Source organism: Rutilus rutilus (assembly GCF_951802725.1).
Source record: "Rutilus rutilus genome assembly, chromosome: 20".
NCBI lineage: Eukaryota > Metazoa > Chordata > Actinopteri > Cypriniformes > Leuciscidae > Rutilus > Rutilus rutilus.
This window is the reverse complement of record NC_140225.1, coordinates 33,102,982-33,127,777: the sequence shown is the minus strand read 5'-3', so window position 1 is coordinate 33,127,777 and position 24,796 is coordinate 33,102,982. Positions and strand designations below refer to the sequence as shown.

The 24,796-nt window shown below is 38.1% G+C and overlaps 2 protein-coding genes across 3 annotated transcripts in view; one reads left to right on the top strand and one right to left on the bottom strand.

The window, feature by feature from the left end:
* Positions 1-13,494: 13,494 nt before the first annotated feature.
* The window catches only part of mlip (muscular LMNA-interacting protein), a 41,353-nt gene continuing 30,051 nt past the window's right edge, over positions 13,495-24,796 (top strand). For both annotated transcript variants that reach the window (XM_084392294.1, XM_084392296.1), the window contains exon 1: positions 13,495-13,947. In XM_084392294.1, the coding sequence (XP_084248420.1) occupies positions 13,555-13,947 (393 nt within the window). In that variant the 5' untranslated portion in view covers positions 13,495-13,554. The remainder of the gene's footprint in view (positions 13,948-24,796) is intronic.
* On the bottom strand, positions 14,983-19,130 carry LOC311280273 (piggyBac transposable element-derived protein 4-like). Its single transcript, XM_084392297.1, has 2 exons — positions 16,863-19,130; positions 14,983-16,094 (listed from the first exon to the last, which is right to left on the bottom strand). Exons 1-2 carry the CDS (start codon positions 18,111-18,113, stop codon positions 15,645-15,647), a joined length of 1,701 nt encoding a protein of 566 aa, XP_084248423.1. The 5' UTR covers positions 18,114-19,130; the 3' UTR covers positions 14,983-15,644.

The window sequence follows — 24,796 nt, the reverse complement described above, 5'->3', positions numbered from 1 at the left end:
GAGGAATTTCAATTCAAGCAATTTGCATAGAAATCTGGGTGGCTTCACTGCAGCATGGGTTAGGAGTTAGAAGGTGAATAAAATGGCATTTAATCAAATCTGGCCAATTTTCCCTAATACAAATAACATGAGGTGTTTTTTTAAGCATATGACTCTATGACTAAAGCTGAAATTCACTAGATAATCTAGCATGATCCCTTTCCTTGCAACACGCGTGTGTTTCTATAATCACATGGATAAAGGGACATCTTGAAGGGAATACTTTCAGCGATGCTAAAAGCCAATCTTTCAATGAAATCCGGTAAACTTCAGAGAATGTATGGGGGGATAGATTAAGTGAAGGCCTCTGGATGAAAGAACACAACATCTAATGTCTTCAATAACGCTAGAAAGAGTCCTTGAGCACATTATGAGGTGCTGCCATAGATATTCCTATTCACAGTGTTTTGGTTTGTTTTTTCATATGCTACACTTGCCTGCTTTATCAACATATAAACTTTGTCATAAGTTTCTGAGGTTACGTCTACATTAATCCGAATATATTCGGCGTTTTCATTTAAAAACGCTCTCCATCCACACTAGCATAAAATATCTCAGCATTCACAGCATTCACAGGTCGCACTCACTCACCATTATATGTTTGGTCTAAAACGGCTCTCATGTTTGGCCACAGGACATCAAATGACAAATAAGTGAACCTCTGAAAACGATGATGTCGTGCACATGCGTATTATGTGTTCAGTCTATAGTGTTTCATCGCCATCTACTGGCCTGGCAGCAGAATACAGCGTTTTTAGTCGTTTTCGCGGATCCGTGTGAATGGGGATCGTTTTGACAATGGTACGTGGAAAACTGAAAGGAAAATAAAACAACCCGTTTGGCTGCAATCACAAATTCCCATCCTCTGAAATTTCTCTCATCCATATCTAAGGAAACAGAGAGAGATTTCATCCCACTGAGCGGCAGAGGTGAAGTGTGTCAGTGGGATAGGCATGACTCATGAGGTTACGAAGTGATTATTCCAGCATTTGGAGGCTTATAAAGGCTCGCTGAGTGACGGACAGGACCAGCTGAGGCCAGAATACACAACACGACATGCTGAGAAGATTGTGGGCCTTTCTTTTAGTCCAGCGTGATTAAGAATAATTACACAAGGTGGACGTGCACCAGAATAATAAATAGATTTGTTTGGAAACTCAAATTATTTTGAAGTTGTCTGCTGAATAAGCCAGGCGGTTGAAGTACTACATGTTAACTGATTAGCCAGGGGGTGGTTTGTTTTTTCTTCCACCTTTCTTTTCCCATTCCTGTCAGCCTCCCAGGACATATCTATGCTTTTTCCATTTCCAGGCACAACTGAGTACAACAGACCGAGAACAGTTCACGCTTTTCGATGTTGCTTTTCAGCTCTCTGAGTTTCAGGCTCACTGAGCACATTCTCCTGACAACAGTATAAACTCATTTTAAAATCACTGGAGAAAATCCCTGTTTACAGAGAACGATTGATTGGGAGGCAGCATCTACAATAGAAGAGTAATGTTGTGATTCGGTCATCATTGATCAAGCACAACGGCTGTGAATCTAAGGTTAAAGGTGCTGTCTGCCAATATTGATGTGTGTGTTCAGTAAAGCAGATGTAATTTGTTTGATTAATCCTGCAGTAATACCAGAGTTAAACAAGAACGGCATAAAGCACCATCCCTCATACAGAAGACCAGATTAATGCATGCGTATCACAATTTATCAGACAGCATTACATCATTTTCGTTAACAGTATATATATACTGGGTTTATATATCTATATCTATATCTATATAGATAGATATAACAGTATATATATATATATATAGCCCATAGAGAGAGAGCGAGAGAGAGGGGAAAAAAATTATCTTAAGACGTTATTGTAGAGAAAGCTGGTATTGTTGCAGTATTCTTCATCATATGCATCACTGTTCCTCCCTAGTCTTTTTCATTTATTTTTTGCAGACAATTTAGAAAGCTTGGCAAGAGGTTTGATAGTCTGTGGTTTCACAGGGATGAAGAAGAGCCCCAGAGCCAAAAACAAGCACCATCTGTCTCGAAGTTAGAAAGCACAGCATGCAAATCTATTATAATTCAATTAATTAGTTTGAATAGTTTCTACAGCAGAAAACTATTATATATTGTTTTTTGTTTGTTTTTTAAAATCTGAATATGTAAAATTCTTCCTTTTTTAACATTTGATACTATTAAGTCTACAGTGACCTATTGTTTTTTGAAGTATTTGGATGCTTTTTACGGAAGCGTATTGCATTCACTTGAGGAAAAAAAATCGACTCTGTTTTTCTGAATTAACGAGTTAATTATCTCAGAATTACGAGATAATTTTTCATGCAAAAAAAAAGTTTTTGCTCTGTTTTTCTGAATTAACGAGTTAATTATCTCAGAATTATGAGATAATTTTTCATGCAAAAAAAAAGTTTTTGCTCTGTTTTTCTGAATTAACGAGTTAATTATCTCAGAATTACGAGATAATTTTTCATGCAAAAAAAAAGTTTTTGCTCTGTTTTTCTGAATTAACGAGATCCCTCAAAATCCTGCGAGAAGCTCTCACCTGCACGAAGTAACGCCACAGTTGCTGATGCTCCAACAACAACAACAGTACCAGGCCTACATGGGTTCAGTGCAGGTAAGATAGCTAAGTTATTATAGTTACATGTTAATGCCAAATGATGTCTGCTAACTGTTCGCTTGACGACATGTAAACCGTGGGGATAATTACGTGTGATTTTTAGGAGGAATATTACGTTAACCACCTTCCTTTCAGTTTGTTGGCTAGGATAAGTAAACCACGCTATTTGCTGTAACTTTAGTACTTAATTTGTAAATCAAGAGGTCCTCGAACACAGAGAGGCTGCTGTCAGGGGGAGGGAAAAAGTCACGTCAGAAATCCCCAGTGCATTCAACACGTTGGACATCGCGACATTACATAACAGTAAACAAACATTCAGAGCTTTGCCAGTTTCAGAGCCAGCAGGGATACTATTTCGATTAAGTTTTGCACGGACGTTTAGCTGCTATAGTGTTCAGCGTGCTACACCAATAATAATGTTGAATATATTCTGACATTGCTTCGGTTTCTTTAGTTGCACCCTCTCTTTTGGTTTGTCACTATGCATATGTGTCCTGTAATTGCTTTATTTGTTGATATTTTCTAAACTGTGTACTTGATGCATTTAATAATTTGGAAACAGAGCTAGCTTTTTGAAGCTTTCCAAAGCAAGTTATATATTTTTCAGAAACTAGATTCCGGTTGTGCAGTGAATCACAGATAAATGAGTACATATAGCCTGTGTCTCAACACTATTGACCTTGTTCTTGAGTCTAGCCTTCTCTACAATTTGAGTAATGTTACTGTTAAAGGTGAGCACATTCAAATGCTTAAGACAGTTTGACTTCCAAGTGATAAGAAAGGCCTATAGTTGCCTACCTATACAGTTGATACATGAAACATCCATTTTTAGCAACGTTATCACACTCTTCGCCTTTTTTAATGTTCTCGTAAAAAATGCCGAAATATAAGAGAGATATTTAAAGAAAGATATTTAAAGCGATTACACTTTTGAGGGTACAGTCCTAAATCTGTTTATATTTGTGGTGCAACACATATTTACATAAATGCTGCCTTTTTCCGACATTTGTTCAGGGCCAGCTATGGCTACGTCTTCAAATACCCCCCTCCCACAAGATGATGGTCTGTGGATGTTTCTTCAGAGCCGAGGGATTCCTGAGGAAAATATTCAGAAAATGCAGCAAGATCATGTAGGTGACAGCACATTCATTCCTGCAATATATTAATTTGAATTTTTTACATTTTACTGAATCTCAGCAAGATTATACAAGTAATCATCATAAATTGTAACCCTATCACATTTAGTGCCAGTGCTTCCGATTTCTTTTTTATGCCAAGCACACCTGCCTCTCCCAACAATGCATTCATGTCTTCCCTATTCTAGCCCTGTAAAATAAGGTTTATAGGTATCTTTAGGAGTCAATTCACTCTATATTTTGGTCTCTACCCTACATAAACAAGTAACAGTTAGACTGCAACGTGCAGTAGCATCACCATTATACATTCAGGCAAAGTGCTGACTTGTATGTTTGAAATAATAAATAAATACACAAAATAAAATATTGTGCCCTTACAATTACTGCTTTCCATGTGATTTGATATTGTTTTAAAAGGATGGAGTAATGTTTAGATGCCAGCACAGGCCTTGGTTGGGAGCTGAAGTATGGAATCAATGTGGAATAGCAATATTATGGAGTACATAATAGCAGTAATATATGGGAGAAGTGCTTTTCTTGTAACTGAGGTAAATGGTTACATAATTAAAGAGGAATACATGAAAGTAATCAGTCCCCTGCCTAATTTTGATGTCAAGGATTTTCACTGTTAATACACTATTTTCAGCATCATTATGTCACTCAAACTTCATTGTTATGGTTACAACCATTTTTTTAGACAGCAGTTTTTGTTTTAAATTACTTAATATTTTAGCTCCTTTTTATTCCCATGCGAAAAAAGAAACAAGCAATTGAAGAAAAATAGAAATAAATAGCTGATTTGTAGCTACTGCTGAGAAATTAATTTTCACTCATATATAGGAAATATAGCCATCTCTTAGATTTAAGATAACCAATATGTCTTACTGTATTGTATTGTTTTGTTTTCATTACAGATTGACAGCTCGGTAGTTGGAGAAATAGATGATGCCACTATGACTGCTTACATTCCAGCATATGGTGATAGGATTGCTACAAGGCGTTTCTGTATGGAAAAACAGAGAAAAGGTGGTGATGATCTAAAAAGACTGTCCTTATTTGAAAAACTTAGAAGAAAGATGGGCACATTGACAAGCAATAAAGACACAGATCAAGATTTTGAGGAGGAGCATTCTATGCAGCCAACAAAGATACATCTGAGAAATAACAAAAGGGCCGTGAAGATGACAAGGAAAATAGAACTAGGATGGATACACGACAATAAACAAGTGAGAAAACGCAATGGTGGAGGAACCAGAGTTCTTGATATTTCCAAGAAAGCCACAAAAACAGAGATTCTATCACAAGCTAAAAAGCTATTTTTCCCCAATGAGAAATCGAGAAAGGGAAAGTGGGAAGAGTTCAGTCACAACATTGTTGACTTTCAGGAAGCATACCTTGATGAGGGTGTTAGTGTGGGAGAGCTCTATGAGACACATAAATTGGGGATTTTAAGATTGTACTTGTTCACAGAGCACCTGACAAATGGAGATGAAGTGTTCACAGAGATGACAGAAGGAACTGATGAACAGACAGATGCAGCGAGGCTAAATGAGCGACAGAAAAACACAACAGAAGATAATGAGCAGCTGACACAAAAAACACATGACAGTGAACAGCAGACACACACTGTGGAAGCTTTTGTCTCCACTGCTGTAGAGATTGTTGATCTTACATCTTTGTGTGATACATCGGAGGTCATTTTTGGCCCTTTGCAAGGTGGACCATTTTTAGAAGATCTTGATGACACAATCTTACATGAGCCTATAGAAGAGGCACAGATAAACATCAACGCCTACAGCTCAACTCCTGTCCATTCTGACACAGTGCCTGCTGGCCCATTAAGTCCTACTTATGAACTTTTGCATGTGACAGTGAAACTCCACAGAGTCAATCTCTTGGAGGAACTGATTTCCCAATTCAAGGATGAAGCGATGATGTCCTACCCTGTGAAATACAGCTTCATTCATGAAATGGGGGCAGATGCTGATGGCGTGTCCAGGGATGTATATGCTGCCTTCTGGACAGAGTTTTTAGACTGTGCAGCAGAGGGTGCAGATGTGAGGGTGCCATGACTATCCCCAAAATGGCAAGAGGAAGAATGGAAATCTGTTGGTAGGATAATGGTCAAGGGGTTAAAGGACCATGGATATTTTCCTTCTCGGCTGGCTCAAGCCTTTACAGCAGCAATAACATTTGGTGAACACACTGTCTCACCTGATTTATTGTTTGACTCACTAATGTTGTATCTTAGTCAGTCTGAGCGCGATCTCTTGTCCACTGCTTTGCAAGATGCCCTTGATGGTGATGATGAAGATGAACTTCTTGATCTTATGGATCGCATGGGAGTAAGAACAGTACCAACACAAGAGAACTTGAAAGCTGTGCTTCTCCAAGTGGCCCACAAGCAAATAATCCAGCAACCAAAATATGCACTGGATAACATGGAGTTCATGTTATTCATGGAGATGGATGCTGGCATATGACGTAGGACGTAGCGTAGGAAGCGTCGTGACGTAGAACGAACGTAGAGTTTTGTTTTGCTCTGCTCTCTGGCTGCACTGTCACGTTCGTTCTACGTCACGACGCTTTCATCTCCATGAACGCGCGCCGACCGCCACCGGAAGCCAGTTATTTTCATTTATAAAGTTTTAAATATGTATATTTTTACGACAAAACCGCACGGATTACCCTCAGAAGGCCTTAGTTTATCTCCCTGGAGCCGGATGGATTACTTTTGTGGAGGATGCGTGCACATTTGCGGACTTCAACGAGCTGGACCCCATAGCCTCACATTCTAACCACTGAAACATCTAAGACATTTTCTAAAATAACTGAAAATGTGTTCGTCTGAAAAAAGATTGACATATGCATCTCGAACGGCTTGAGGGTGAGTAAATCATGGGTTAAATATCATTTTTGGGCGAACTATCCCTTTAAACCATCAACCCGAAAGGTATTAAAGTTGATCACGGCCTCTCCAGCTACTCCAGCAGAGAACCAAAGTTTGCGATTTTTACATCAGTACATCAGGGGATTGGATGAGATAGGCCTCCGGAAGATGTTGAGATTCGTGACAGGGTCTGATGTCATCTGCGTTAAAGACATTCAAGTCATATTCACCCCTTTGGAAGGGTTATCAAGGCTGCCTATTGCACATACTTGTGGCCCAACTTTAGAGCTGCCGTCAACTTACAACAGCTATCCTGACCTCCGAGCTGAAATGGAGGCTATACTGTCCAGCAACTTCTATGCAATGTCCAATGTCAAGTGTCTCACTCACTCACATGTACACACTCTTCCCTCTTGACCAGTTGTAGCCTTATCAGTGCCATCTGTTTACCTTTAGATAGTGTGTGAATGTGAGACAGAGCACATAGGGGAAGTAATTAACTCAGGTGGTGCATTATGAGCGCAGGGTGATTTATTTTATATTTTATCCAGAATGTCATTACCAAACTTACTGTGGAAACATGTTTACTGGCTGTTGAACATTTTGTTGATGGACTCCGAATATATCCAGCCCATAGAAACATTTACACATGATAACAAGATACAATAATCAGTTTGATTTATTGATAATGATACATGACCATTCAAATGCCATTTACTGTAGGTTGCCCTGTTTGCAGTGGGCCCAAAGTGTGTCAAATCACATTTGTTCATGCTGAATAGTTCCACCATGAAGACAAATTTGCCATTTTGACAATGGCAACATGTTTTGCAACGTTTCATATGCAGTTGCTGTTATTACCAGACTTAAACTGTCTGTAGAAACATATTGAGTGGCTGAACATTTTGTTAATATACTTTAAGGTCCACTTAACCAAAAAACTATTATAAGCCTTTTACACAATGTATGTTATAAATGCATGTGGATACATTTTCATTTTTAAGTGATTTAGATACATGTACGAATATTTTATATGTACTTTTATGTAAGCCATCATTTCTGTTAGCAGTTTAGGAGCATACTTTTTGGGACAATTTAAAAGAAATGTTCTTGTAAAGTTGCATTTTCATTGAGAAATTATAATTAACTTGCACCCTGAGGTAATGTCAGCTCATGTTAAATCTTAATATTGGCAGTGTTTGGAAAACTGTTCTAACATACAGCACTGTACATTAGAAGGTGTTCTGCTTTTTACAAATAAAAAGCACAGATGTTTTCAAACAAATCGGGTCTTTACTGCAGATAACACACATGGATCTTGTCTCACACAGTAGAATTACTGAGTTTTGACAACTGCACTGCAGTTCCTGCATTCACCAGCACTCTTTAGACAACATATTTAAGGACAACTCCGGTGAAAAATGAACCTAGGGGTAATTAACACATGGTTTACCGAGTCGATCGTTCTCTGGGATGCGTTTTCATGATAATCGAATGTAAAGAGTTTTATCTCTAAAAACAGATTAGCTTATAACGCTAGTATATGGGGCATATTTTAAGTAAAAGTAAATCACTAGTTAATACCACTAACAAGGCTCAAAATAGCCTCACACTAACACGGTAGCATAATGAGGGTCCTTACATGCAAACCGAAGCATTGAGAACTTTGTAAGTGTACAGACAGTTTAATAAGAAGATACTTTATAAAGACAGTACACTTCGCGTATACAGACAGGATCCATCTTGGAAAACAGTCTTGACTAATCGAGTCACGAAAGCCGTGCTAAGTGAGCTGGTCGATAGGAATTACGTTTGTGAAATCTAATTACATGGAAATGCATGAATTATATCTGTTTATTAAAATATATGGGTGACTAACTACAAGGGAAACAACGGACCATATGAGATTCCAAGTCACAGTTCATCTCACTTCGTACGGCGTTCGTGACTCGATTAGTCGAGACTGTTTTCCAAGATGGATCCTGTCTGTATGCGTAATGTACTGTCTTTATAAAGTATCTTCCTATTAAACTGTCTGTACACTTACAAAGTTCTCAATGCTTCGGTTTGCATGTAGGAACCCTCATTATGCTACCGTGTTAGTGTGAGACTATTTTGAGCCTTGTTAGTGGTATTAACTAACGTTAGCGATTTACTTTTACGTAGAAAAAATGTTGCACTGCACTGTATTTATATGCCAAATAATTGTGTAAAAAAAAGTGCTTTATGTGCAGCCCAGAGACACATGATAACAAGATACAATAATATGTTTGATTTAAAGGCCATCCAAACATCATGTAGGTTGCCCTGTTTACTAGCCGCGTTTCCACTGTCGGGCCAGGGCCGGGCCGTGCTAGTGCGTGCCAGGGCCAGTCGCGTTTCCACTGTCACTTCCGGGGCTTGATCGGGGCTTACTCGGGGCCAACGGCCAGGATTTCTGGCCCGTCGAATACCTTGGGCCAAAGCGGGCCAGCTCGGGCTAGAGGAGTGGTTACCAACAGAGGAAGAGTTTACCGTTGGGAGACGGCAGCGCCGGATGATTCTGTCAGCATTTAAGACTTAAAAATAAAATAATTTAAATCGCGTTCATGTTTGAATGCCTTCTGTTTGTGATGCAAAAGACTATGCGCGCTAGCCGTTACCATAGTAAACATAGTAAACGCTTGAAGATACACATAGTAAAAAAAAAAACATAGCGAATGCTTGAAGAAATCAGACCAATCTTAAAGGCTATCACAGTCATGTTTTTATTTGATCTGTCATAGCCTACGTCTCGTCTCTTTAAACCGGACTATCAAAAAATAAAGTAACTTTTTTTTTCGGGAGCTTCCTCTGTTTCTCTGACTGAAAATATCTGTATGGGAGTCGAGAGAGTGCTAAAGCTCCTCAGGTCGTATGGCATATATTTGTAGAAATTATAATTTTTTCTAAATGTGATGGATTATGTCCTGTAACTAAGTTACCAGATAAAGAAACAGACGCGACTGAAAAAGTAAGTGTGCATGTCCTCTTTCTTTTGTGAAATAGACCTAACGGTAATTTATTTCTGAGTGACTAATGTGCAATTTTTACATAAATTAATTCATTATGATCAATGTATCACTTTTTATTGTAAACCTGTGGTAAAACATCGATGCTTGGGTTTTAAATATTCAAGTAGCTGCTAAACAAACAAACAAAAAAAAGCTAGCAAACGGCCGCTTTTATCGTGTTTGTTTTCAACGCTGTTTCCAGTGATTTCTGATTAGTTTTCTGATAAAACTTCCATTTGTTGGTGAAATGATGGGTTAGTGTGACGTTGTCCCAGAGAGGCGTGTTACGGGCGTGTTTTAGTGAAGCGCTGTGGAGCTTCTGGCCCGACAGTGGAAACGCATGCCCGGTGCTATTGGCCCGAGGCTATTAGCCCGGCACGGCCCGTTTAAAGCCCTGGCCCGGCCCTGGCCCGACAGTGGAAACGCGGCTAATGAGCCCAAAGTGTGTCAGACCACATCTGGTGATACGAAATAGTTCCACCATAAGGACAAATGTGCCATTTTTGACAATGGCAACATGTGATACCTTTCATTTGCAGGTACAGGATTGTTCCCAGTTCTGTGGTTGAGATGTACTTACATAATGATGAATAAAAAGAGATGATATGGAGCTCAGTTGGGAGATGTCAATTATGAAAGAGTTGTCTATTATTGATTGCTTAAACACAGTACTTCTGTCAAACATTTACAATGAATGTCATGGTATATAACCTTTTCCGTCCAAACTGCAATTCTGTTGTTTTTTTTGGCTATGAGTGGGTGCTCACATTCAGTCATTTGATCCAGTAGAACAACTTGTGATTATTAAATTTGGGTACGTATGTAAGCACGTAAGAACATGTAAAGATCAATGGCCTCCTCTGGAGAGGTTGGTGGATGAAGACTGTTTTCTGCCATGGCAAGGCAACAAATGTCAAACACTGTATTATCACAGGGATATGGACCTCTCTCACGACATTCCTCCCTACAAGCCTGTATCTTCTGTTGGGATGCCTCTTTAAGGTACTCTCTAGCACCAAAAAGTTGGGGTAGGGTGTACATCATCACTGGACGTCCACCTGGAGACACAGCATTTCTGGATGGTCGAATTCTGTGAGTGTTCCAGAGGTGAACAACATCCTGCAGTTCTCTCTAAATATAAAGAAAAGAGTGGGAAAGTAAGAAAATGTGTCCACACCGTTGCAATACCACTTGCAGGCAAAATAAAGGCTTATGGTCCAGTATTATACAGTAGAGCCGTTTCTCAAACAGTTTCATGCATGTTAAATTCTATATTTGAAAACAATAAATCTCTGTATGTTAAGATTTGTGTTATATGATCAGGGTCATATAAGTCATCCCTCTCTGACATACTGTGTCCCACTAATGCTAATCTATAGCTGAATAACATATCACAATTTACATGTCTAAAGCACATTTCTTACCTCTATTATTTCAAGACATGTGAACTGTATTAGACTTTTGTCTAGGAAGTCACCGGAGAAGTCGTCAGAATCTTTTAGATCTTGAAATAGGTTGATCCAGAACTGTGCATGCTGCTTCCTCAAAAATCCCCACCAATGCTCTATCCGTTGGTTATGATTGCTTGAGCCATACAAATAGCAATTTCTCGAAAAGTCGTCCGTATGATCATGTCTCAAGAACATCTGCATCTGTTCCATGTAACAGTTCTCTGTCCCTAAGTCTGAGCGAATTCGGGTGGCTGTCCCATTCCTTGATAACACCGCATCAATAAAGTATCCAGCGATGACCTTGGGATCACTACTTGTAGAGTATGCATGTAGCCATATCATCATTCGTGAAAACCCGTCGATTGCACCATTGATGCAGATCCCATATGGTTTAAGTTTATCATATGAATCAACATGCCATAAAAAGTTCGGGCCTGGATTATGATACAAACGTCGCCGAAGACGATTCCGGCGCCTCAGTTGCACTCCATGGGGATCCAGTATTTTCAACAATTGCCTGATTGTCTCTTGTGTCACCACGTAGCCAGCCTGAATGCATTTCAGATGCATCATCTTATATCCGTGAAGCATACCATATCGGTTCAACTGATCCTGGAGAAACACAGCAATGTCAAGCAGATCAGAATGTTCTTTTCGTCTGAACAGGCGCAAAGTCTTGAGGTGTCTGCGCAAAGTTGACGCACTAATAACAATACCATTTATATTACTTAAAGACAGCAGTATCTCCCAATGTCTCAAACCCAAAGTAAAATAAAACCGGATTAAACTTGAAAGGTGGGACATGTTTACTTCCATGCAATCCAGCTAAAATAGAGCTCCTGCATGGCAGGATTTTGAGGGATCTCATTAATTCAGAAAAACAGAACAAAATATTTTTTTTTTATGAAAAATATATCTCATAATTTTGAGTTAATTAAGTCATTAATTCAGAAAAACAGAGCAAAAACTTTTTTTTTCATGAAAAATTATCTCGTAATTCTGAGATAATTAACTCGTTAATTCAGAAAAACAGAGCAAAAACCTTTTTTCATGAAAAATTATCTCGTAATTCTGAGATAATTAACTCGTTAATTCAGAAAAACAGAGCAAAAACTTTTTTTCATGAAAAATTATCTCGCTACTTGTCTGCTACTTTTTGCCAGCCCTCTCTCCTGGCTTTTGCAGACTTTGAGGTGTTCCCTGGCGTTTTGATTAAACATTAAAATTCCGAATAATTTCGACTATTAGTTCTTGCTCTGCTGAGGAGAAAAACTGTGCGCGCTCTTTGGCCACGCTTAGCAGCCAATAGCAGCGTTGCTGATCAATGTTTCTACTATCGATACATATCCCCTTTTAACCAGCGCATGAACGCGCAATTATCTCAGATAACTCAATCCAGCTATACTAATCATATCAGGTGTTGTGCCGAATTTCCACCCCCTGCCAAATTATTACCCCCCTCGTTGAAGTCAGTACCTGATTGCCTAATCCTAACCCCACCCCTAATCCTAACCCCTCCCCCACAACGAATCCTAAACCTACCAATACTAGGGGGGTAATAATTCGGCAGGGGTCGAAATTCGGCACGACAACGGCCCCAGGACTCACAACAGCAGTTACAGGTAACAATACTTGACAAAGACACATGGCAAACATGAGGGCTTCAATACACAGAAGACTAATGACTAGACAAGGGACACCTGTGAACAATGAAACAATGAACCAATGACAACATGACACATCAGACAAGGAACACATGGCAGGATCACATGACAGACAAGGAAACATGACGTGAACAAACCCAAAAACAAAACCGTGACACAAACACAGTAACAAATGTATTGCTCATGGTTAGTTCATGTTAGTTAATCCATTAACTAATGTTAACTAATGAACCTTATTGTAAAGTGTTACCAGTATTTATTTATTTCCTTACCCTAGACTTTTTAATGGTAGTACATCATGGTTCCCACAAAAATATTAAGCAGCAAAACACTGATAATAATGATAAATGTTTCTTGATCATCAAATCATCATATTAGAATGATTTGTGAAGGATCATGTGACACTGAAGACTGGAGTAATGATGCTGAAAATTCAGCTTTGATCACAGGAATAAATTACACTTTACTATATATTCACATAGAAAACAGCTGTTATACATTGTAAAAATATGTCACTTTTTACTGTATTTTTGATCAGATAAATACAGCCTTGGTGAGCAGAAGACACTTTCAAAAACATGTACAAATATTAATTATTCCAAACTTTTGACCAGAAGTGTTGAATTAAATAGAAAAATATAAAAAAAAAAAAAAAAAACCAAATAAAAAAAAAACATTATGACAGGGACCAATTTCTTGCTAATAGGCAAATGTTGGGTAAATGTTTTAGACCGAAAGCAAAAAATACAACCCAATGCTATACAGTAACTCCAATTATTACAGCTGCACATTTCCACGTTTTATTTAACAACTCAAAAGTAAATGATCCATGTGTGGTCATTCCAGTGGGATCGTCCCGTCCCGTCATCACGGATGGCTGTTATTGTTGTCACAGGCTCCTGATGTCTGTGGACTATTTGTGGCTTTCTAGGCTCTATAAATGGAAACCTGCTGTGCTCAAGAGTTATCGGGACACTACACACTCTCACTCATGTCAAGCTGAACACGCAGGGCACGGGAATGCCAGTATAGCAGCAAAAAGCCTTCAGCACAACACACACACACACATGGCCCTGGAACAGCCACACCGGACCTGGGGAAAGGTAAGCCCAAACGCCTGGGATCTAGAAAGGAAAAGCAGTCAGTTATCGTGTGGATTTCGTCCTTCAGGACTGACAGTGTCTCTGTTTAACCAAGAACGTTTTTCTTTCGGTGTGTGAAGTGCGCAGTTGAGTGGAATTAGTCGTTCAGTTTAAGCAAATGTTTAAGATGTTTGAGTGGAGTAGAGAGTCATTGTCAATGAACATGGAAGAAACAAATGTTGCTGGAAAGTTCATGGTCAGAAAGGCAACAGGTGCAACTGTATTGCTTGAATTCTTCGCAAACCACTTGACTATAGTCATTAATAATTTCTCATTAACCAAAATCATTCAGAAGAGTTTTGGAGTCTTATTTGAGATTATGCTTACTTCAAATATAACATATGACAGGCAGAACATGTAAAACACACACATAGACACATATGGTAACGCTTTAAGGTTTAATTTGTTAACATGAACTAATGATAAACAATACTTACAGCATTTAATAATCTGAATTAATGTTAATTAAAATGCTAATGCAAAATACTTTAATAAATGCTTACAAATTAGATCATATTATAAAGTGTTACCTTATATATTTACACCATTTAAAGTCCCCCTGTGGTGAAACTCAAGCTTTTAATGTTGTTTATGTGTCTATGTGGTGTTTTTAATATGATTCAAGACAAACCATGTCTAAATTCATAAGTCGACACCATTGCTGAGTATTTCCTCCTTAAAACTGCAGTGAACCAAAGACAGTCTCAAAAACACGCTTTGAAATCGCTGGTGTTTCTGACGTCACAAACTACCTTGTAACCAATCAGATCAACGTGTGATCGTCAACCAGTGGATCTCTGAGCTGAGTGAGTGAGTGGAGGCGGGGCTCATTTGCATATTCATAGAACCATATACTAAATGAGGCAAGGGTGTCCAGTTACATTCAAGCTATTTTAACCCTTGTGTGCTGTTTGGGGTCTTCAGAGATCCCACGCAATAAAATGTAATTTTGTAACAATTTTTGTTTTAGACAAATATAATTTTACTCAGGTTTTTATACAAAACAGCTTTTTATTTAAAATTCACTTTATAAAAGACCCACATTTCTAACTTTCATTCATGAGGATCACATGGATAATTTGACATGGTTTACTGTAAGATTTTATCCCATCTAAAAAAGTAAAAAAAAAAAAAAAAATCACTTTGACCAGTAGATGGCTGCAGAGCTCCACTATTCACTATTTGACTAACTGAAAGACATCTTTTCACAAGTTTTTCCAGTTGGATTCACATTCCTACATATTATGATATCAAAATTCAAGAAAAAAAAAAAAAAAAAAAAAAATTGTACTGAAGAAAACAAACAAAACAGTTTTTCATTAATGTTACATTATGATTAGAATCAAACCTAAACAAGATGTTACACAGTGAAAATTTGGAGTCTTTAGAGTTCATTTATCTATTTATCTTTGTTTATCTATTTTTCATATAATTCTACAAATGTAATCTACACTTCAGTTACTAAATAAAGAGAATATATTTTACACATTGAGTACAAATACACAACGTGAACATCAAAATGCAATGAACTTAACAGCAATAACAAATTAGCAAATAAAGCAGTAACAAATGAAAAATTCGTTTTAAAAAAAGCTTAAATATGGAAGAATCGAACACCTAGGAGGGATAATCGGTGGTCTCGTCTCATACAGTGTTGATCACGAGTCATTGCACTGCAGGCAATAGGCATGGTAAATCGTGTGACTTCTGCAGATGGGGTTAGTGCAGGTTCTGCACGTCACTGTGGTTTTCCGATCCTTTTCACGGGAACAGAGGAAGCATCTCATCCTCTTCCTGGGAGTTGCTTCTGTGTGTGATGTGGAAGCTTCATTCTCCTCCTCCAGAGGTCTCCTCCAAAGGTTGTTCAGGACACAGACAGAGGCTGGTGTGCGTGGAGGGTGCTGTCGATTCTCCCTAAGCGGAGCCACCAGAGCTTTTCCAAGCTCCTCCAGGAACAGCCTTCTCCTGAAGCTTTTCCCCGAGTGCCATTCTGGACGGGTGTCACACCATAGCACGTAGGAATTCAGCGCAGAGATGTCAAGCATGTTGAAAAACAGCGCCATCGGCCATCGAGCCGTCTTTCGTTTGCAGGTGTAAGTGGCGACCATCTGAAATATTACAAACACACACTTAGTTCATCTGCTGCTGTCTGGTTGCAAAATGAATATGATTAGGGCTGCAACAACTAATCGATAATATCGATTATCATCAACAATGAAAATAATCGACAACCAATGTGATTCTCGATTAGTCGCGTCTGCGTGCTGTGACTGGGAAACCACCAGCAAGTCACGTCGTTTTACAGTAGTGAATACTAGGGCTGCACGATTAATCGCAATTTACATGAAATCGCATGTAAATCGAGTTGGCTTATCACGATTATGAAAGCCTGCGATTATTTTTAATGCGCAGCTTGTCAGTGACGTACGGCTCTGTAAACGCTGCTCCATCTACAAACACTGTGAGTTTGAGTCACTAATGACGTGCATTTGAAAAAGCAAACATTAGCATTTATGAACCTCTTGACAAAAAGACAACATTTAATAACATGCTTTTACTCCAAACTCACTTCATTACGACAGTCGAGTGTTTCCATTTTGCATATTCTGACAAGTGTCTTGTTAAACTTCAGAGTTCAACGAACAAGCGCCAGTGGGCTTAGACATCTTCAAACAGATGAAGCGCAGTAGAATAGGAGCGCAATTCAATAATAAAAAAAAAAAAAAATGTAAAATAAATCTGATTAATCGTAGAAACAATCGACAGATTAATCGATAATCAAAATAATCGTTAGTTGCAGCCTTAAATATGACACTCACTTTAATCACATTTCAATAAAAATAAATAAATAGAAAATGCAATAAATAAATAAATACCTTATCCAGGTTGTCCACTCCTCCTTTGGATTTGTTATAATCCAGGATTATGGTTGGCTTCTTGTCGTCTCTGCTGCTCACTGAGGTGTCCCGGTGTAGTGTGCTCAGCAAAAGCACAGTTTCCCCTTTTTTGGGACAGTAAGAAACAAGGGACTGTGTTTCTGTAAAGGCGAACATTGACGAATAGCAAGCTCTGCCTTTTGTTGCAAGCAGGGCAGGAGGGAGTTCTGTCTTATTTTTCCCAATGATCCCGACCATTGTAAGCCTCCTCTTTAGCAGCTCCTGGGAAAGAGCATGTGATGTGAAAAAATGATCACAGAAGATCGTGTGACCCCGCAGGCCTTCGGTGACATCAAGCACGACTCTCGTCCCCGGGTCCATTTTTTTATTTCCACTTGACTTGCCTGTGTAAACTTGCATTTGCCAGGCGTAGCTTGTTTTTGAATCGCATGCAGCCCAAATTTTGATGCCGTATTTCGCTGTCTTACTGGGCATGTGCTGTCTGAATGGACAGCGCCCTCTAAACGGCACCAGGAACTCACCAACCGTGACGTTTGGGCCAGGATTGTACATCATGGGCAGACGTTCGACCCATTTGTTCCATACGAGCCGGATTGGAGCTAATTTATCTTTTGAAGAAACTCTTTTCTTCTTTTTGTCAAACCTGATGACCCTTGAAATTTTCCTGAAGGTTTTCAAAGGCATGACTGCACCAAAAATTGCCCTTCCAGAATCTGGATGCCATAAACTTGCCATGGCCTCATGGTTTGCACAGTAAACACCTGCAAGAATAACAACACCAATATAGGCCTGAATATCTGCCAAATCCAGATCCGTCCACTCATCAGCAAAAACTCGTCTCCCCTCCACATTTGACATTTCAAGCACAATCTTTTGAATTTCCTCTATCAAAAACAGCTCAAAGGTTGATTTGATGTCCTTAGCATGAGAAGATGCGTATATGGTTATTCCTGTGGTCATCTGCAGTGCTGGCTTTGATTTTTTTGCACGAGGTGGTGGAGATGATGTCCAGCCAATGCTTCTATCTTTAGAGAGGTAAGTGTCCTCATCAGCATCCTCTTCATCTGCATTTTCCTCATAAGTTTCGTTGTGATCTTGGTCCTGCTCCAGGTGATCTTCTGTTTCAGAAGCTTCATCAAAGTCCTCTGATTCAGCATCGGCCACATCTTCACCATCACTAGAGTCTAAAACATTATCCAGGGTCTCCTGAAGACTGAACTGTTTCGCCATGATGTTGAATCAGAATGAACTGCATGTAAGTCACAGTTATACCCGAGGCTTTACTTGTCAAACGGTGTTGGATTTTTCTGGACCTCAGCGATTAACTTCTCCGCAATGTCATCTGCCATTTTAAATGCGTGGGCCCTTAAATTAGAATGGATTCTGATTGGCTGTCAATGTTTTATCGTTCAACAGCTGGAAAAAAAATCGTTTTGAAAGTGATCCCAATGATATTGTTTCTCTATATCGTTATAGCTGTGGTGTGAACTGTGCTATTCTTTAATATTGAGAAAGATTTTTAGAACTATATCTTTATCGTTATCGTCCTTGGTGTGAACGGGCCATAATTCCAATTATCCCACTAAGAATGTGGCCAAATAACACAACGAAATGTGAATAGGGGATATTATACAATTTACTGAAGTAAAGGTGAAATAAAGTATTCAGTACATGTGATTATATATGTATGACGTTGAAAAATTCCAATATGAACCCTCAATTCAATTGACACCAAGATCAATGAAAATGCAAATCATTAATAATAATAATAGTGAGCCCACACACTCATCCATGTCTCTCATTCATTCACAGTCTTAAACAAAGTAAATAGTCATCTAGGCTTGAGAGCATGGTGGCCAAAAAACAAAAACAATTAAATAATTAGCTTAACTGCAGGTGCTTAGTAGTATTCACGACCCGAGAATATGTCCAGTTGCAAATGTACAGTGCTGCGAGTTCAGTCAGCCAACAGTTTAGCAGATATGTGTGAAGATAGTGAAGAAAACACGCGAATCATCAGAGTGAATGAATGTCTTTTCCCATGGACGAGGAGGTTATCTCGGTCAGTAGACAAATAACTAAAGAAACAGCTGTCCGTTTCCTGTGTAAAATATTAAATCACCAGTCCATGTAACTTATAAAACAGATTACAAACATTACTGGGAGTACCTTTTTATATTTTTAGAGAACTAACGCGGATTGCCAGTTCCTTTCACATTCTCCTCGCGAGCTGCATCGCCTAAGCCCCGCCCCCTCCCGACCAGTAAACATGGGAATAGACCAACAGAAAACCAGTACGATAAAGATGGGCAGGTATTCCAGTGCAAGCAAGTTAGGGTGTATAAACACACGTAAATGCTAGTACTGTAAAACCAAACTTATTAACCCTTTTGCCGTCTGTATTTCTATGCATATGAATAAAATCCCATCTGGGCTACACAGACAAAAATACTCTGATAGCAGGAAAGATCTTCTGCCTCAAACTCTGTGATCTCGGTATTTGAACTGTTTGTTTGTGTGTGTGTGCTAAATTGTATTGTCTCATCCTTTCATCTCTCTCTCTCTCTCTCTCTGTCTCTCTCTCTGTGTGTGTGTGTGTGTGCGCAGACATTGTCAATGTGTCAGTGCAACCAATTTATTTTTGTGGTGGTTCTGCATTTTGGAATATTTTATTTGACAAATTATAAGAGAGCAGTTTTTATAGTTATAGTTTTAAAGTGTGCCACTTCATTTCTGTCTATATGTGTGTTCTGCGTTGTTTCTGATTTTGAGGATGAATTTTGTCCATTTTCTAAGCAGCACAAGTGTGACTTTTTTCACACTAACATAAAAACAGATATCATTCCAATTTTTTTATTTTATTTGTAGATCTAACAAAAAGTGTTGACAACAGTACAAAGTCTCATGCCATTTGGACAAAGAGAACATTTTTTATTTATTTCGGCAAACATCATTTGGGGTCACAGCGCACAAGGTTTAAGGCATGAATAATATTTTTTCAAGGAAAAAAACGTTTAAATATGTCATTTTGATGATCAAATATGAGTTTTATGAGACAAAACTATTGACTACAAGGGGACTTTATTTAGAAATGAATGAAAAGACATTCAATTTTAGTATGACTACAGTGGAAAGTCTAGAGCAACAACGTTTAACGGATGAATAATACTATTTATTCACAATATAATGTGACTGTTATAAAATGCTTGACTGACTCTCATTAGCATTACAGGAGTGTTGTGTGCATAACACCTCGTGTTGGCTCTGCCTCATGTTGCATAAGCTATATTTATCTATGAGGAATTATGCCAGACGCTTCACCTTTTACTCTTGGTTTAGCGCCAACTTTTATTGTGTGTCAAATAATCCAGGCAGGTTACCATGAAATAAGTTTACAACCATACACAATCAATGATATGTTTGACAGATGAGTTCTCAGGCAGCTTCTCAATGCAAAGCGATGCATAATGAAAGGGTTAAGGCGGCAGAATAGGGGAGGTACAGAACTGCCTCTCCGAAGAAAAAGCCTTGCTAGTGTTTCCCAGCTTTGATGCAGTCTCTTATCAAATGGCAAAACCCCAAAGCCCTTGACAGCCTTTGGACTCTTTGAGGCGAGCTGGAAGCCGATGGGTGTGTTCTGGGGTATACATTCTCCTAAAACCCAACAACACACCCATCAGCTTCCAGCTCGCCTCAAAGAGCTGAGCAAAGAGCAAGTTGACATGACTGCTTAGGGTAATATTTTCAAAGATGAATTCAGGCAGGATACAATGAAAATAGATGGTTATTTACAGTGCAGATGCCAACAGGGCCAGTTATCAGCTTCGAAAGGTCAGAGTAAACATAATGAAAAGTTAATGAACAGCATGCATTTACGAAAAAGAAAGTTCATTTTATTAAGTATACTTAAGTAATGTTCAAGTGTATTTATAAGTATACTTTATGTAGTAAGTATACTAATATCAATGTGTACTTGTAGTAAACTTGTAAGTGTACTATTTCAATACTGCTTGGGACTAAATTGGCCCACTTTTAGTATATAAAAGTATACGTTTAAGTGGACTATAAGTGTAACAGTAGTAAACTTTAAGTACACAACTAGGTTTCTCATTTGAAATGCACTTATAAGTATACTAGTAGTTTACTATTTTAATACAGGTTGTACATTTTTTAGTTTATGAAAGTACACACTGAAGAGTACTCTCAGTAAACTACTAGTTGCAAGTATACTTGTAAGTTTTCTTTAAGTGAACATAACATCATACTTATAGTTGACTATTTATATATTATTTTTGCACTTGCAGTATACTACTATTTTCAAATGTAGATATTATTTTTTATACTTGAAAAATACCTTTAACTGTACTTTAACACTTAAAAAACATGCATCCTTTTTTCAACACTTGAATGTCGGTAAGTTTCATAAAGAAAGGCGACATTTTAAACAAAGAAAAATCAAATTTTTGTCAAAGACTACGCCTTGATCAGATTCAGAACGATGATCAAACACAGATGGAGTAGATCGAGTCCAACACCCCCAAAGCTTGACTGTCGTTTTCTCTCCATAGGTTCGACATTTCATTTGGTAACATTAAGCAGTTTTGATTTACATGCTGTTTAATGTTTGATGATCACGTTATTTTACATTTGTGTGAGCAATCTTCTCTCACTTGTTGCAGCTTCTTCGTCTCCTGTGTTTTGATCCAGAGATTCTGTACTGGAAGATGTGTCATAGCGCCCCCTACCGTATAAGAGTGGATGGCTGGAAAATTCAGTCAATGGTGGGGAAAAGTAGAATTAAAGTAAATTCCTATGTACTCTACCAGTGGACAAGTCTACACAAAAAATCAGATATATTCAGACATCTGTTTTATATCAATATTCTAATCAATAATTTTAAGACTGTATAATAATAATAATAATAAGACTGTATATGAAAAACTATGTTAAAAAAGTATATTTAGTAGGCTACTCGATCAAAAGAGTTAACGCAACTACAAGCCAAGTATACTTTGAATACTTAATTATACTTTTAAGTATATCTCAATCAAAATATTGAGTACAAGTACAGGCCAAATATACTAGGACTTTTCTCTCAGTATAAGTCAAGTACACTTAAGAGTAATTTTAAGTATATTTCTGAGAAGTATGTAAAATGTAGACAAAGTATACTTTCTTATTTTTAGTTTAAAAGAAGTATACTAATAGAACACTTGAATAAAACTTCTTTTCCGTAAGGATGAGCTTAACCCTCTACTGCATCTCCTTCATGAAAATGTCATAAATGTCTTGTTAATAGGGATGCACGAATATATCGGCCACAATATTGGTATCGGCCGATATGTTCATTTTTAACTTTACCGTTATCAGCCCCGATAAGAAAATTTGCCCGATATATTAAAGACGATAAATAATGTATTATTTGCTTCAGCTGAGACACTTCAGATATTCACCATTGAATTGCTTGAAATATGATTGGAATCACTTCAAAAAAGAAAAAAAATGCAGTTCAGTGCATTATGTGGAGCGCAAGTCTGTCATATGGGTTACATAAAATGATAATGACAACATTATGATTGTGTGTTTGGGACATGGCTTTTAATGGTGAGACTTTTGTCTCTCAGAAAAAAATTGGATTTAGATTGATCGGCCAATATATCAAAAGTATACAAACATCAAAAGGCATGCAATGAAGATGTCCACCCTTTTTGGCAGCGTGTATATCTGTGAGCAAACCTTTTCACGCATGAAACTGATGAAAACTCACTGATGAACATTAGCATCAGTCGTAAACACTGTAAACACCAAAAGATAGCTAAATAGATATTGCAGGTCGACTGTAAAAGACTGATTAGACAGCACTTTTGTTTGTTGTAAAGTTGAAGTGTGTCGTTTTTTTTTTTGAAGGAATCAGTGTTTTTGAACAAGACGTGCCGTTATTGTTCACTTTTAATATACTGACTTATGTTTTTCATTCACGTAAGTCTTGTTCTCTGTTCTGCTGTAAACAACTCTGAAATGAGGCGTCAGCTGCGTTTTAAACTCTGATGCCAAATGCTTTATAGGCCAAGAGTGAAAATACAACCAAAGGTCATCTCAGCATTATTGTTGTGTGCGACCAAATCATTACTCAAACTAAATCTGGGCTGTAAACAGTTTCTTTCAAAGCCTCTGCGTCTGTAGAGCCACAGCGGTTATTTTTAGAGAACAACCTGTGCAAGACTAACCGCTGAAAACCGCCCAGTTTTCAGTGCATCGGTTCTTCAAAGTTTGTTGAATTACTAATCAAAGAGATGCTGGATCTGAGTCCCGTGTTATGGATATAACACTATGCTGGGAACAGCTTGGGACAAACACACCCCTTGCTTGGGTATGGCATGGAAATGTGAGCCTTAAGGAACGGTATGATCCACATAACACTGTGGGATACAGAGAGAGATTTCATAGGCGAGTAGGAAATGCCTGCTGAGGCCTTTGACTGCTTCTGTTTGTTTGTGGCTTTTGCTGTCACTGTGGATACACTACAGGGGTGTTGCAAGCTCTGTGTGTAACCCCCTTTTGCTGATAGTGTAAAAGTTGCTGTTATAAATATAATGTGAAGACTATAATCTTTATTTGCAGACACTCTGGAACGGCATGATAGTGTTGTTGACTGGCTGATGAAACTACCAGGAACACACAGTCCCAAATCCTGCACTAGTGACTGTCCTGTGCTTGGACAGTCAATCCCTCCTGGTATCTTTAAAAGTATAATGACATTTTTGCACTTTATGTTTCTCGCAATGGAAAAAATCAAAGCTACTTTTGACTGGCCATCAGTGGAGAAGTGCCCCACCATTACACACACACACACACACACACACACACACACACACACCAGTGGCGGAGATTAACTGGGGCACAAAATGCCACTAAATTTAATAAAAAATGCCTCCAAAATCCATGATATGGTGCAAAAAAAATCATTTTTCAATATTTATAAGTAATACCACATAAGGAAGAGTGCTGCTTTCACGAATATCAGCATGATTACAAATGTGAATAAACAAGCTCAATAAACAAGAAGTTAATAGGTGACTTACATATTAGACTCACAATATAGCTTTTGGGTCTATTTTGCCAACAAAAATAGCTCTAAACAAATCCACGGTAGAGCGATCCTGCGTCTCCGAGCAACACAGTGATGTTTCGTTATTCGAATCCACGTTTTTGAAGTCTGTGAAGTCGAAAAACCCCTAAAGATTCAGCGACTCACTCACACTAGCTTTATCCTTAAATGAATCAGCCGTTTTGAACAAATTGTTTGACTGGATGATTCAATGACTCATTTACTAAGACAGTGATTAGCTGCCACCTACTGGCTGTTTTAGTTTCACGATTAAAAGTATAATTTCATTTTAGCTGAGAGAGCGACTGAGATTTAAAGCTGTTTTGTTTGTGAATGGTTGAAGAAATAGAATGAGTTTATAGATGAACTATTAAGAGTGAAATATGAGATAACATTGTTAAATATAAGAGAGATAATAAAGTAATTTCAGTCATGTTGCATACAATTATTTTTTTTTTATCTGTCTTTTTTCTCATTGGGGAGCCTCTATTACTGTGCATTTGGTATTGGCGTAAGGGTACATTTTCATTATGGAGATCATTTGACAGGACACAATTTTGATCATTTTGATGATCATTATGCAAAAATTATATTTAGCATATTGCAGTGCTGTGTTAACAACTGCTATGCTCATGTCTTTGAAATGTTTAGTCACTGCATATTTTTTATTACACAGTGAACATGCGTATGCATGTTGCATGTAAGGTAACGTAAGACAAGCAGCCTGATCTACTTTTTTTCTAGACTCTGTCTGCTACCATTACAGTGCCACTTTCTCTCTCTGTTTGAACACCAAACACTTTGA

What these genes read in the sequence shown, in the direction of transcription:
- LOC311280273 (XM_084392297.1), bottom strand. Translation starts at nt 18,113, where the DNA reads ATGGCGAAACAGTTCAGTCTTCAGGAGACCCTGGATAATGTTTTAGAC. An exon ending in GAGTGGACAACCTGGATAAG is followed by an intron (nt 16,095 to 16,862) that starts GTATTTATTTAT and finishes GTAATATTTCAG; the next exon opens with ATGGTCGCCACTTACACCTG.